General features: G+C 39.4%; 1 protein-coding gene across 14 annotated transcripts in view; it reads left to right on the forward strand.

The window, feature by feature from the left end:
• exoc7 (exocyst complex component 7) overlaps nucleotides 1-14947 on the forward strand; it is a 28891-nt gene extending 13944 nt beyond the window's left edge. For 2 of the 14 annotated variants that reach the window (XM_079657422.1, XM_079657421.1), the window contains 15 exons: nucleotides 371-463; nucleotides 1985-2053; nucleotides 2907-3052; nucleotides 4116-4268; nucleotides 4364-4462; nucleotides 5970-6032; nucleotides 6231-6297; nucleotides 9422-9460; nucleotides 9779-9844; nucleotides 9932-10052; nucleotides 11694-11789; nucleotides 12330-12393; nucleotides 13527-13568; nucleotides 13665-13798; nucleotides 14683-14947. In XM_079657422.1, the coding sequence (XP_079513548.1) occupies nucleotides 371-463; nucleotides 1985-2053; nucleotides 2907-3052; nucleotides 4116-4268; nucleotides 4364-4462; nucleotides 5970-6032; nucleotides 6231-6297; nucleotides 9422-9460; nucleotides 9779-9844; nucleotides 9932-10052; nucleotides 11694-11789; nucleotides 12330-12393; nucleotides 13527-13568; nucleotides 13665-13798; nucleotides 14683-14785 (1355 nt within the window). In that variant the 3' untranslated portion in view covers nucleotides 14786-14947. The remainder of the gene's footprint in view (nucleotides 1-370; nucleotides 464-1984; nucleotides 2054-2906; nucleotides 3053-4115; nucleotides 4269-4363; nucleotides 4463-5969; nucleotides 6033-6230; nucleotides 6298-9421; nucleotides 9461-9778; nucleotides 9845-9931; nucleotides 10053-11693; nucleotides 11790-12329; nucleotides 12394-13526; nucleotides 13569-13664; nucleotides 13799-14682) is intronic. The other 12 variants (XM_079657423.1, XM_079657424.1, XM_079657419.1 and 9 more) reach the window with 7 other exon arrangements.
• Nucleotides 14948-15292: the final 345 nt, after the last annotated feature.

Below are 15292 nucleotides of genomic sequence, written 5' to 3' on the forward strand. Positions count from 1 at the left end.
ATATGATTGTTAATTGTATTAATTGTGATGGCTGTGTACTCCTGACCTAACCTGTGTATTCTGCTCTTACTTGACCCTGGGCACTGTGTGTGCAGCACATGTGTCCAGCTGTGTTTTCATGACCTATCTGTAGTTGTCTCACCTGGTCATCCTGTTGTGTAGCTGTGGTGCTAGGCTGTGCCCCCCCCCCCCCCCCCTCCACATACAAACCTCTGCTGCCTGTCTCGGTGGTGGTTTCTGTGTTTCATCACTCACTTCCTAGCTCTCCGTTTTTCTTCTTCTTCTTCCTTCTTCTGTTTCCTCTTGGCTGTCTGGACCTCGCTGCCCCCCCCTCCTCCTCTGGAATCTGTCTCTGTGTTTATGGGAACAGGGACCATTCGCAAGGCTCAGAACCTTCTGAAACAGTACTCACAGCATGGGCTGGATGGGAAAAAGGGGGGCTCTAACCTCACTCCTTTGGAAGGTAACGCACCTCTGTCTTCTCTTCGGTGTCTTCTTTCCCTCCTCGCTCACAGTGTACTGGTTATGTTGTGCCTCCATGTTTCTCATTCAGAGCAACAGGCACACATACATCTTCTCAGAACCGTCACAACAGCTTTGAGATCAGGTGGATGTTACATAAAAGCATAAAAATATCTGATAAATCCTCAAAAAAGGAAGCTAAATATGGTTGTATTTGTCTCCTATCAATGTGTAAAGCCAAACATGTAATGTTTTAAAGCATTGAAATCCACCCTAAAACCCTTTTCACTGTTAAGAATGATATGAGCAATAATATATAACTAGCAAAGCTATCATTTCTGAATCTGTTTTGAATTTGACTAATTTCTTTGGATTATTAGCTGAATGTAGACATCACAGCAACATACAGCACAACTGCAACATGTCTGTGATCTTAAAAGTAGGTGTGAATTGTTTTTGAACAAATTAAGAATTACCGTAAAATATTGAAATTGCATTAAATGTGCATTAGAAAACATTGAGTTCCTTAATACTTAAAAAAAAAAAAAAATCACATAAGTGGCAGATCTTCCAATTTTGTATTTAGAAATGACAAGGTATTGCATTATTGTCAAAACTGGCAGTTATATTTTGCTGATTTTTTTATTTATTACAGAAACAAATAATACACATGAGTCAGACCACAGCAATACAACATGACAATATAACCTCACAACAAGGGGGAAACAATTGGGAAAAAAATGAACTAGCGGACTATATTCATAAAATTAAATATATACTAATTTACTTGAAACCAAGTTATTTTTTTTTTATAGGAGACAATAAAGTATAACATTTTTCAATTGAACTATTCAAGTCATATTAAAGGCAACCTGTGGAGTTTTGAGCCTCTAGAGGCGCTGTAGAGAGCTCTTGGGCCTTTTGTTTGTGTTGTGTCCTCTGCAACATATACATATCCAACTGGGGTTGGGGAATGGCATTCTGGGAAATGCACAAAACTGGCAAGTCTGGTTTATAGGAAATTGGCCAAATTGTATTATTTTGGTACCCCAAAATAAAAAAATGCTGTATTTCTTATATGACATTTAAAAGTTTCAAAATGAGAAAGGATGAAAAAGAACTCGTAGAGCTGCAGGGATCAAAAGCTGTTGTGACATTTCTCTTGAAGCTGGTTGCTCTCATGTAGCTGAAACACACACTGACTTAATGAGTCACACACACACACACACACACACACACACACACACACACACACACACACACACACACACACACACACACACACACACACACACACACACACACACACACACACACACACACACACACACACACACACATCCCAACACTTGACTTCAAAGGGTGTCCCCTGCTTCCCTCCCCCCTGCTGGGTGCTTGGTGGTGGTCGGTACAGATGTTCCAGGTTCAGGTTTGTCCCCCCCCCCTTCACTATGGGCCTAGTCACGACCTCTGAGGTTTGACTCGGCCTGTGTCCCTGCTGCCCCCCCACCCCACCCACCAGGTTACGATCATGACTCTCGGGTCAAACACCTCTCTGACGCCGTGACCGAGAAGCACGGGGCCGCCGCAGGTGAGTGAGGGGAACAGTGGGAAAGAGAAGGAACACATCCAACAAAACAACTGATGTATGGAAGCCCATTTCCGCCAATGTGATGAAAAAGAGAGGATCCTGTATGTCATCATAATGAGAAGACTTTTTCTAATAAGGTTTAGCATCTAAGATGTATTATAATATACATTATTATTAAATAATAATATTTTTGCAATACTATACTATAATTATTTTGTCAAACCAAGTCATTTTGAGATAAGTCATTATTTTGAGATTTTAAGCCATTATTTACAGATACTATGTCATTCATTTGAGATACTTAGTCATGACTACTACATGTTAAGTCATTATTTTAAATACTAAGTAATTATCTACAGATACTAAGTCATTAATTTCAGATACTTGGTCATTACTACAAAATGTTAATTATTTTTTTGAGATACTTCGTCATTATTTCAAAAATACTCAGTCGTAATTTAAATGTTTATGTCATTAGCATTTAATATTAGGTCAATTATTGTAAGAACATGTGTCATAATTTTGAGAAACTTAGAAAGTCATATTTTCAAGTAAATCAGTAATCAATTTGACAAAGTTCATCATAATAAATTACAGGATCTGTTTTTTTTTCAACAATACTTTTTTTTGTCTTTTACTGGCATAAATAGGCTTCCATAGTTGATATATAAATGTATCACCGACTGCAGCTTTAATAAAACATCTTATTTTCTTTGACCAAACAAGTAGAGTCACAGCCTGCAGGTCAAACACAAACTCAGTAACTGTCTTTTCATGACCATCCAGAACACCACAGACCATGTATTGTAGAAAAATCTTTTGTTTACTGGACCTTTGGTTGTGTACCTCTCAGGAAAAGACGATGTTCTGGACATAGAGATCGACTCCTACATCCACTGCATCAGTGCCTTCGTCAAGCTGGCCCAGAGCGAGTACGCCCTGCTGGCAGAAATCATCCCCGAGCACCACCAGAAGAAGACCTTCGACTCTCTCATTCAGGTCAGAGACACTCGTTCATTTATTCAAATCTAAGGTATAGGTCATATACTAAAACGTTTGAGGCTTATACTCAGGATTTCTAACTGTTAAATAGTCCTTCTGATTATTCCCTCTAAGTGTGACTTATTTAAAGTAGTATTTCAATTATTTAAAATGACTTTCAGGCCTTTTACTCAATTCCTGGATTTCTATGGGATCCTGACCATATCATTTTATCTCCTAGACTCTTAACAAGTAAACAAAGATAGGTTAATATTGCTGCTTGACGTAATGTAACACTACACCAATAACATAACAATGTAAACCTAAGGCATTTCTAAAAATGTCACTCTGGAAAGGGGGGAAACGTTTAAATTCTCTAATACTACTTTATCTCTGATCAATCCCCTTGACCAAATCACACACATTAAGGCCATTGTGTGATCCTCTTTTCATTAATTATGTCATATCTTTTTACTTCCATTCACTATGCCTGCACTGTAAACAGTTTGCAGCCCCCCTGAGGGTCTCCTTCTCAAACTTTGAAAACCTTTGGCGCAACGGGAAAACAATATGGCATCATAATAATAATATTGAAGCATCATAAGATATCAATAAAACAGCAGGTTTTTAGTGAGCTCTAAAGGGGTCACAACCAAGTGTGAGAGCTTATTTTGCTTCCAAAAGCCAGAGCCATTGACATCGTCATAAAAAGCAATGTTTGTGAGTGAACATTTTTAGATAATGGCCAAAAGCCCTGTTTTGTTGGGGGTTAGTATATTGAAAAATACATAAAGAAGGAACGTAAGTATGAAAGGACTGCTTGTCTCTATGTGGAACCCTCTGATTGACTGCTTTAGGAGATGCTTACGACGATGTTAATGAGTATTAACATGTTGTTGAGATGTTAAGTGAATAAACTGGGCTCAGCCACATTAAATTGCCTGATGTTTGATTTGAAACAGAAGCTTTTTATAATAATTAAACTGATCTCTACCTGTTTTCACGTTAATATAATTTACGTCTGAAGCTCATCAGTTTTACTATAAACAACCCGCTTCCTTTTTCCTTCTGCTGTCCTCAGGAGGCACTGGACAACCTGATGCTGGAGGGAGACAACATCGTGTCTGCAGCTCGCAGAGCCATCATGCGCCACGACTACTCAGCCGTGCTCACCATCTTCCCCATCCTCAGACACCTGAAGATGAACAAGGCTGAGTTTGACTCCACGCTGCAGGTATTCATCACTTGAGTCTCATTATTTGCACAGCATGATAAGTAAAGATGCTGGATATGTGGATTTAATTCAAATGAATGTAACTGTGTGTGCAGGGAACAGCAGCAAGTACCAAGAACAAGCTGCCCACTCTCATCACCTCCATGGAAACCATCGGAGCCAAAGCTCTGGAGGAGTTCGCAGACAGCATCAAGGCAAGACGCTCATTTTTTAACATCTGTCACCCAGTACCCAGATCCAGTACTTAAGTAAAAGGAATACTACCACATTGTAGAAATGTTCTATTAGGTCAAGCACAAATCTGGCATTCAAAATGTTACTTAGGTACAAATTAATTTGCAATACAATATACTCAAAGTACCAAAAGTCAAAGTCACTCATTATATAGAATGGCCACTTTAGGAATAGTATATATGTGACCCGCTCTATCGAAATCAGTCGGAGGTCGCAACGGCTCATTTCAAAAGAAACGTGGATTTGCGTAAAAAACTATTTTTTCGGGGTTCGGGTGTTTTGTTTGATTTTAAACAAACAAAGTTTTGGCTTTCAGAATATGAACTTTTATTTCCAAAATCACACGATAAATACATTTTTGAAGCTTGTAAAGGGAAGATGACAGCTCTCACTCGCCACTCTGTTGTTCCGCAGCGCTCCTCCCCCTCCCTCCCGCTGAAATGATGAATGTAAGGGATATAGTATCATAGATAACACGGCAGGGTCCGTTACAGTTTGTTTTCATCTGATTTCAAATAAACAAAGTCTTAGCTTTCAGAATATTAAACTTGTTTCGGCAAATTCTGATGATAAATACAACTTTGAAGCTTGTAACGGCATAATTACAAGCGGAGAACGGAGTAACTTGACGTCACAGCAGGCATAACAACAGCCGGTGTTTCTCGTGAGGGTTTTCCCCGGGAAACAAACACAATACACACAAATGCAAAATTACAAAAACACACACGCGTATACATACACACACACGTATACACACACACACACTCGCAAGCTTCCCCCAGACCAGTGATCCAAACAAAAATATCTTCCCTCCGTAGTATTTTGATAATTTGCTCCGCTAATAATCAATCAGATGGATGGATTCCAGAAAAGAGAAAACTTTGAAGGCCTTTTTCTCAAAATGATGATTCTGTGACAGTCACTATATAATGTGACATATTTCGCTTAATATTTGGAGTACAAAAAGAATCCTGTTATCATTAGAAAGCTAGGAATCTCCTCTTTCCAGCAGTGTATACAACTCAAAATGTGTCTTCGGGTCAATGCGACTGATTTCGATAGAGCAGGTCACATATTATATCACTGGTTTCCAATTGAATATCCATTCATGGTAAACCATTTCAATTCTGCATCAGGTAAAGATGGACATGAGTTAAACGTATCTCCACCTTGTACCTTAATCTATAATAGTGCGTCATAATTACATTTGTGTATGTTACATAGTGATGTCACTATTTGAAGGAAGTAAACAAACAAGTCCAATGGAGGCGCTTCAGGCAGGTTGGGGGATTTCCCCCTTTGCAGACCATTGACATGCACAAAAACATAATAACACAATGGAACACTCCGAAAAGCCTAATATGACCTCTTTAAGTACATTACTTGAGTTGATGTATTACTTCGTCACTTTTCACCATTCTCTGTCAACAATGACTCATTCAGTAAATGCTCTCTTTTTACCCTCAGAATGATCCGGATAAAGAGTACAACATGCCCAAGGATGGAACCGTGCACGAGCTGACCAGCAATGTAAGCTCACTCTCACTCACTCCTGTTGCGTAACACGGCAGGATTTATTTGCTCTCTCTGCACTTCAAACTCAACACCTTTCCATGAGGCTTGTTTTGTCCGTCTCCGTGGATCCGGGTGGTCTCCATGGAAACGGCAAACAGCCCTCAGTGTAATGAATAAGCGGGGGCCCCTCTCACCCTGCCCTCTGTCCTGCAGGCCATCCTCTTCCTGCAGCAGCTGCTGGACTTCCACGAGACAGCCGGAGCCATGCTGGCCTCACAAGGTACAGACCCCCCACAGCAGCGTTAGCCTTCGTTACCTTGCACCCCCCTGCTACCCTGCTGAGAGGCTGTTTGCTTCAGTGCTAACACCAGTGGTGCATGTCTGTGATTTAAACTAAGCTATTTATTGCGAGTTGGAAATAACCTCAACGTAATAGCACTTAGTATCCTGTCAGAGTGTCTGGACAGTACAGGATTCGGCCCTGTTCTTCAACACATTCAGTTGGAATGTATACAATAGGTTCAAAATCCTGTTTCCTTCGATTTATTTAAGTATGTTCCTAAACAAATAAGCGCTTTTTAAAAATCAGCATGACTTTATCGACACTTTATTTCTCTGGTCTCATGATTTTCCCATAATTTCCTAGTAAAGAAGTTAGGATGCAACTATCATTGATTATTTCTTCATCAATTAACCATTCATTGAAAGAATAGTTGTCTAATTAGTCAATAAAATGAAAAAAATAGTTTGTCAGAGTCCACATTGTTTTGTCAAACCAAAATAATATCAATATTCTTGATCAATTAAGCCATTCATGGAAAAAAAGAATTGTCGGATAAATCTATAATATGTCGACATGTTGGATAACATTCATCCCAGTTTGTCAGCTCTGCATTACGCTTCAGATGTCTGGTTTGGTCAGACTATAGGTCACACCGTTTACAAATAATCAGGAGGGCTGAGAAGAAAAGGACTTTAAGTCATGGGTCAGTCACCATGACAACTATAACAGTCTCTCAAGTTCTTCCAGTTCCGAGTCCTTCACTCTGAGGGTTAGATTATAAGAGTGGTTTATTGGAAGGATGAAGGTGAAAGGTTATCAAAGCGCGTGTTCATACGATTTTAGATAATAAAGGTCAAGTTAATTATCGTCATTTTCATAACAATTATAAGTGAAAGACATAAAATAGTCCAGCAGCAAAAGTATAAAAAACAAATACACTATAAAATAAAATACTTTGAAAGGCAGGAGTATAATAATAGACAATTGTAAAAATCATATTGTAAACAGATTGTCAAGTAATATAGACCATTGAAAACAAAATAGTTGTTTGGTATATAAAGTGGCTAAAAATAGTGAAAAATGTCCATCCTAGTTCTTCAAAGTCCAAGGTATTGTCTTTTATAATTGTATTTTGTCCATTCAAAATGTAAAGATATTCACTTAACTATGATTTTAATATAGAGAAAAGCAGGAAATACTCATATTTGGGAGGCTGAAATGAGTTTTTTCAAAATACACGATGACGAGGCTCCATTAGAAATAAACCTATTTTTAGTGAATTACTGTGTTTAGGCACGTTCATAAAGTTTTATTGAAGTTGACTACAGCAAATTCATGATTGTTAGTGCTTTCATGTCAATTCGGTGAACATGATACATTAAATGATCGTGAGGATGATGATTAGAAATCGTTTGTTTGAGCCGGGCTGCATTTCTTGATGAAAAAACAAACCGATGGTTTTTGTAGTTGTATTACGCTGTCATGGATTAAACAACATTATTTTGTTAAATAAAAACATGGTGATGTTTTGTAAATGATTACATGTCTCTTATTTAGCACAGAATATGATCCTATCCGTGACATATGGATCTTAACAAAGACCCGCTATATCAGATACCTGTAGATCTATCAGCTGTTTATTTCACATGAGTTCCAGTGTGGCATCTTTTTAATCACTGCTCCCCCTGGTGGATCAATGATCCATTGCAGCTGGTTTCATTATAATTACATTTATTTATCATGGGGGCGTATCAAGTCATGTGGGGGGTTTTCCTTTCAGCGAGGGCCCACCCCGTGCAGATCACGGGCCCACATGGGTAGGGGCGTCCAAAATGAAGTGCTACATCTGTAATAGACAATGTTTTTTTTATGAATCACCTAATTGTTGCAGCTCTATTAAACAGGTTGTAATTCATATATTCTGAGATTTATGTCAATGTTGTGTTTACAGCACATTTAGCTTCTCCCAAGCGGCCAAAGAAAAATCTGCTTTAACCTCATTCAAATGTTAGTACAGAGTGGGAACAGGAACACTTGTTACTGTCACTGAGACTGCAGTGTATCTGAGACCCTAGTCCTGATGTGTGAGGGTGAAAGACTGACCCTTGTTATCTCCTCTGTGTTCGCACCATGGCTGTCTGTGTCTGTTACGACCCTCACAGTCACCTCCTTTAAACTCTCCTTCTGCAGCTCCAAAACGTTGCTCTTTTCCCAGAGGGAGCTCGTGATTATACTCACTGCACCAGTCCCAGTGATAATCTCTTTAAAGATGTATTCATTTGTTACAGTTAATCATCTCTAATGTAAAGATAAGAAGTACTTTATTGATTTGTTGTTGTAGGGTTATAATAAGTGTTAGGGCTGCATGATTTAAAAAAAAAAATCTATAATTTGACTAGAAATGCATTGAGATACAATTTGAGAGTACAGTTTGTAAACATTAATCACATAACAGTTGAACAATGTAAATGATCCCCGTGTGGGGGCCTATTATGCTTTTTGGGTTTCTGCCTGAAGCGCCTCCATTGGAATCCTTTGTTTACTTCCATCACTATGTAACACGCATTACTTCTATTGGCTCGCGCTCCAACAAATTGTATATTATAGGCTAAGGGTTGGAACATTTCAGTCACATCTCTAAGCAGTTGACCAATCGCAACAGAGCCGGCCAGCTAACCAATCAGAGCAGAATGGGCTCTGGTTTCAGACAGAGGGTGAAAAGTATGAGAAAGAGCTTTTTGAACATTAAAGCATGGAGACATGTCCCAGCAGAGACACAGAGTACACATATGAACCTGAAAATGAGCGGAATAGGGCCCCTTTAAGTCTGCACCATTTGTAGGCCGGGGTTAACTCAGAATTATCTTTATCGCTTATTTTGCCTTTACCAAATACTGCGCTTACTTCGATTTTTGATGTTTAGTTCTGTTAAATTGTGCAGCCCTAACCCCTCTGTGATGCTCTGTGGCTCCCTCCTGTTGTTTTCAGCTTTGCTTTGCCTTCTTTTCGGACCCTCCACCCTCAATGCATGGCTGATGACTTACTCTGCACTAACAAATCTCCTCTAACCTTTTTGCACTTGTGCCTCTTTCTCTTCTCTCTTCTGCCTCGGCCCTAATAGTACTGGGGGACACTTACAATATACCTTTAGACCCCAGAGGTAAGCAAAAGGCCACGTGTAGGCCCCCGGTGAGGAGTTACAGTGTCTTATTTTGATGCTATTTTACCATAATTGCAGATAATTCTTCCATATTAGCCCCTCATCTGATGTGCATGTGCTGAAAGATGTGTAGATGCTACCATGGGAACATGAGTGCTTTGACTGTTGTGAATACTTTTAGTTTGAGTGGAGATTTTCTCCCCAGTCCTGATCTAAATAGAACATGAAATACGTACTAATAGATCCAATTAAGTAGTAAATTGTGGGTCATTGAGTTTATCTGAAGCAGATGCTAACAGCGTCTGTATTTATCTCCAGAGACGAGCTCTTCAGCCAACAGCTACACCTCGGAGTTCAACAAGAGGCTCCTCAGCACTTATATCTGTGAGTACAGAACACACCCCCCCCCTCCTCTCTGTTGTGAAATCTCCAGCTTTAGTTTTGGAAAGTGATGCGAGTCTTCCCCCTCAGGTAAGGTACTGGGGAACTTGCAGCTGAACCTGCTCAGTAAATCCAAAGTATACGAGGACTCTGCTCTGAGCGCCATCTTCCTGCACAACAACTACAACTACACCCTCAAGTCTCTGGAGAAGTATGCTTTCATCTTTTTATTTTATATATATATATATATCTGTGTAGATCAGGGGTGCCCACACTTTTCAGCTTGGGAGCTACTTTTAAAATGACCATGTCAAAATGATCTACCTACATTAAAAATGCTAAACATATATTTATGTATCTATATACTGAGTATACCTGAAGTTGGTGTACCTTACATAACTGCATGAACCCGTATGGTACAATACAACTCAGTACATTTTTGGTCATTACGTCAATTTTATACCCTTTCTTTAGTAGAATTGTATAAATTGGAAGGCTAACTAGGTGATTTGCAGCTGGCGCGGTTGACCGCACATGCGTGGTGAACTGCGTGTTAGAAAAGATGAGATCTCAGACTGGCTTACCTGTACGTCAATCACTATGGCAAATGCCATAGTGTAGCCATGCATCTACCCACGCTACCTTTGCGACCGACGTTTTGTGCACCCCTGGTGTAGATGAACTGCAATCGCTATTCTGATGAACTGGTTCCATTATAAAGACATCAAATACAAAATGGAGACGGAGATATTAATAATTCAGTGTACAGTGACGTCAATTCTTCAGGACTATCTTGAATGGGCTACATCCCTGTTTAGCAAATAAACCTTAAACATTTATTCAAATTTAAATATTTCTGCCAATCATTTTCAAATGCATGACGGTAGAGGGGAAAGAAAAAAACAACCACATTAACAAACTGAAATTAAATTAGCGACCATCTTAATATATGTTAATAATGGAGTACATTTTAAGCAAAAACACCAGCTTTGACAACATTGTTGTCCTGTTGTCAAAGACATGATGACCAGTTTAATCTGTTTTTGAACTTTTGATAAATAAAACAGTTAATACAAGAAACAGGTTTGCTAGTTGCAGACCTAGAGGGAAATCTGAAACTTGCTGATTGTAATTATATCATATCAGATGTTACTCATTTACCTTGTGCGCTAATTCAATATGCACATCTTGAATATTTATGTTAATTTTGGCATTCATGAGAATGTAGCGAAATAGATCATGAGCGCATTTAGAAACCAGCTGCACAACAACTATTCCTCTTTAAGATGTTCGAACACTGAGGTAAAGGATAAAGGAGGGTTGTTACACATACAGTGAGTGTTGATGAAGTCTAATGACAGACGAGTAGAAGATACCATCTTTAGAAATATCATTAATGCAAATGAATTGGTACTTTAAAAGAGTGATAAATGGCAGCGTGGCCTTCATTGTTTCCCATTCATCTCTGTATGTAAAGAGGATCTATGAACAGACTTCCTAAACAGGCTTGTGTAATCACAGTGAACATCTGCATTCATGTTGTCAGAGTTATTTAACTGCAGACCCTTCGGCTCACACTGATGAATTAAGAGCAAGTTTCAAGAGTTTCATCATTGATTCCCATACGCTGCAGAGATAAATGTAAAGCAACGGCTGCATGAAGCTCAAAGAAATGACAACTATTCTTTAAAAAGGCAGCAGCATGGTTTGCTAACCTTCTAAGCCGTGCAGTAAGTGGTGATGGATTCTATGTGGTCTAAAACATCCTGTTCAAACCACAGGAAGGATAATCAGAGTGAGAGATCTGTTATCTGTGTGTAAACGTTGAATGTGTCGTGCGTGATCCCTTCAGGTCAGAGTTGATCCAGCTGGTGACGGTGACTCAGAAGAAAGCTGAGGGTTCGTACAGAGAGCTGATCGAGCAGCAGATCCAGATGTACCAGCGCAGGTAAACATCTGGAATACAGAGGGGCAGCATCACATTGTATTTTTTTTAACTGCAAACATTTTTTTTAAGTTTTCAAATTAAGCTTCAATGGTCAGTCGTTATATTTTATAACGCCACCACCCTAAACAATATATAAAATAAAACTCTTCATTTTGCAAGCAAGAGCGAAAACACCAGCGTAAATGAATTGAAGCAGCATTTTTGTTAAGATAAAAATGTATTGTGAATGTTAGAAATGACCACATTTATGATTTGTATTACAAGTTTTAATGTACAGTATTATGATGTATTGGAAATGTTTGCATCACACAAACAAGTTTAAAAAATCCTACGCACTTGCCTCTATTTCTACGAATGGCTTATAATAATAGAATCATAGTCTATTAGTGCCAAATCTTTATCTGCAAAAAAAAGGACACATTTGTAGTATTTGAAAGCCAATATTAAGGTTAAAAACATTAGGTACAGCCCTAAATAGAGTTATCATTTCTTAGGTCTTTAACCCACTCATTCTGACTGCTGTATGTGACCCTGTCTCAGCTGGCTGAAAGTCACGGAGCACCTGACGGACAGGAACATGCCCGTCTTCCAGCCCGGCACCAAGGTCAGAACTTTATCATCTCTTATTCTCTGACCAGCTTTGGAACAGGGGTGTCGACTTTAACATGCCTCTATGATTTTTACCACTGAAGATCAGGTGATAGTGGGCCAGTTGAACAGAGTGTGCCTCCTACAGGTCCATCACCACATCACTCAGTACCAACATGTGCTCACTGTATAAACACATATATATATATATATATATATATATATATATATATATATATATATATATATATATATATATATATATATACACACACACATTAGGTTAGCACAACATTTTTTAAATGTGGATGTGTAAGGTACTAACCTAGAGAAGACGGCATGTACTGCTGTGTACAGTCTTAGCTGCAACAATTATTATATCTACTTCTATCTATATTTTGAATATTTTCACCACTTTACCTATGTTTCTAGTGAGGAGCTAAACCCGTTATCTGTGTGATCAGTACAGCTACCAGACTGCATTGAAAAAGACAATAATGTTACCTTAGAACACGCTGAGGTTTCGCTGCCTCTTTCCTTTTTTCAGATTTACCAGCTCAAACAATTACACAAACAGACCAGCAAGTCCCATCTTCTGTTGGGTTAGATTACAATTTTTTCAATAGAGTCTTAAGTTTTTTTTTAGTAAGTGCAAATACACTTACACTGATTGTTTTTGTTGGGTTGATATAAATATGTTTTGCTGCTTCTCCAGCCCAAAGCAGTACATCGCTTGGTTTCCATGGTATCCCCAAACTTGGGACCTGCTGACTGCAATCTCCAGTCTATAAATAATCAAATTCTAGCCCAATATCATAAATTACAAAAAGGCCTAAAGGGGCTTTACAAATTGTACTGTATGTGACCCCCGTGTCCTTAGACTTTTGCAGCAAATAAAGAAAGACTCCTCCCAAAGTAGCCCATTAAAAAAGGTGGAAAAATCCAAGGAACCTCAGTGAAAGCAATTGATACGACACCTTTTCCAAGACTTGGAGAGATGTGCAAGTATTCAATAAAACCCCACTTCAAACCATCCTTTTAATGTCCTAAAAATATCTACACTCTGTCTATACAAAGTGTTCTCTATGAGACATTTGCAGTGTCTTGGCAGAATGTTGTAACTGATTGACTGTTGTTTTCTTCCTCCAGCTGAAGGACAAGGAGCGGCAGGTGATAAAGGACAAATTCAAGGTGAGGTCAGCACGACGCTGACACAGTGTCTTTGGTAGCATGGATGTGAAGAACAAACAGACCTGACCGCTCCCTCCCCCCTCCCCCCTCTCTCAGGGCTTCAATGACGGGCTGGAAGAGCTGTGTAAGATCCAGAAGGGCTGGGCCATCCCAGACAAAGAGCAGAGAGACTTCATCCGCCAGGCCCAGAGGAAGGTTGTTTCGGACACCTACAGGGCCTTCCTGCACAGGTGGGCGGGGGGGGGACCAGTCCTAATGTCAGGGGTTTAGTTTCAACTAATTCATATTCCTGAGGGATGATATTACCTTAGAGATGTTCATGTACAGTACGTTGAGTGTAAAGTCTCCCCAATAATTTAAAAAGAGGCTTCCAAGAGTCAGACTAACCACCGATTGTATGTGCTGAAAGACTTGTAGATGCTACCATGGGATACCAGTAATCCCCATTTTTTTTTTTTTTTTTTAAGGTAACAGTAATCCGGTTTCATAAAAAAAATACCTTATCAAACATAGCACAACAAGTAAGGAAATGTGGGTTTGGTAGATTATTTCTTTGTTGTAACAGAGCTTCTTGGCAATACATCTTATATGTTGGAAAGCCTGTTTATTTAAATGGTGCCACATTTGTGAGGAACATGCATGTGTGGGATGGGCAGCAGAGCGGAGTATGTGGGTGGCGCCCATGTGAGCTTCAGCAGCTTTGTTTGGCTGCTGACTCTTGTTTGGTGTTGCTTGGTGGGTTGGATGATTGAAGTCTGATGAAACAAGACATTTTGGCAATTTGAAAATGCATGTTCCTCACAAATGTGGCACCATTTGAAAGGGAAATAAACAGTCTTTCCAACGACATAAGATTTATGCCAAGAAGCAATCTACCAAACACAAACGTCCTTATTTGTTGTGTTATGTTTATAAGGGAATACAGGCATCTTTCTTTGTATCCTGATTATGTAATCCTGTTACATGTTTTTCATTGTTAATGACATTTCATTCACACATTACTGAAGAATGACTTAACAAAATCAGACTTGATGGATGTAGAAATCACACTTATGTGACACTACATCTACCAGCCAATCAGAACCCTTCACTCTGAACCCTTTCTCCCCTCTAGGTGCGCCAACATCTCCTTCACTAAGAACCCCGAGAAGTATCACAAGTACCGTCCGGAGGAAGTGGAGGAGATGATCGGGAGGCTGTTCGACACGTCCGCCTGAGCTGCACTTTAACCCCCCTCCAGACACCTCATAACCCTCACCCGGCACTCACCCTGCCTGTGTCTGATGGATGTTTTGTAAAAAGATATGAACCTGATGTATGTATGTAATTTAGCCGTTCCAGATCAGCATTTCAAAATGAATAAAGGGACTCTGAAGCAGCGGGGTCGTTGTTGGTTTTGTTGTTGACAGTTACACAAGGCATATAGACAGCATCACTGACATGAATGAGTACCAGACGCAGCTTGTTATGCAACTTCTATACAACTTCCCTTTTTATTTCAGTTTGAACTCAACGTTGACATAGATGTTCTGTACCTCTGTTCAGAATCACATCATTAGAGCCTCCCGATGAACATCCTGTAGGAGGAACACTTGAAAGCCCCTCAGTGGGATGTCTTCACCGGATTGGGACCTTTGTGTTGGTGATTTAATGAGCCCAAATAATCCAAATGCATGTGTGGGGAGTTTACAGCCTGCTGTTAGAGTGGTGGATCATGCTTGTGT

This window comes from Notothenia rossii, assembly GCF_949606895.1.
Source record: "Notothenia rossii genome assembly, chromosome: 11".
NCBI lineage: Eukaryota > Metazoa > Chordata > Actinopteri > Perciformes > Nototheniidae > Notothenia > Notothenia rossii.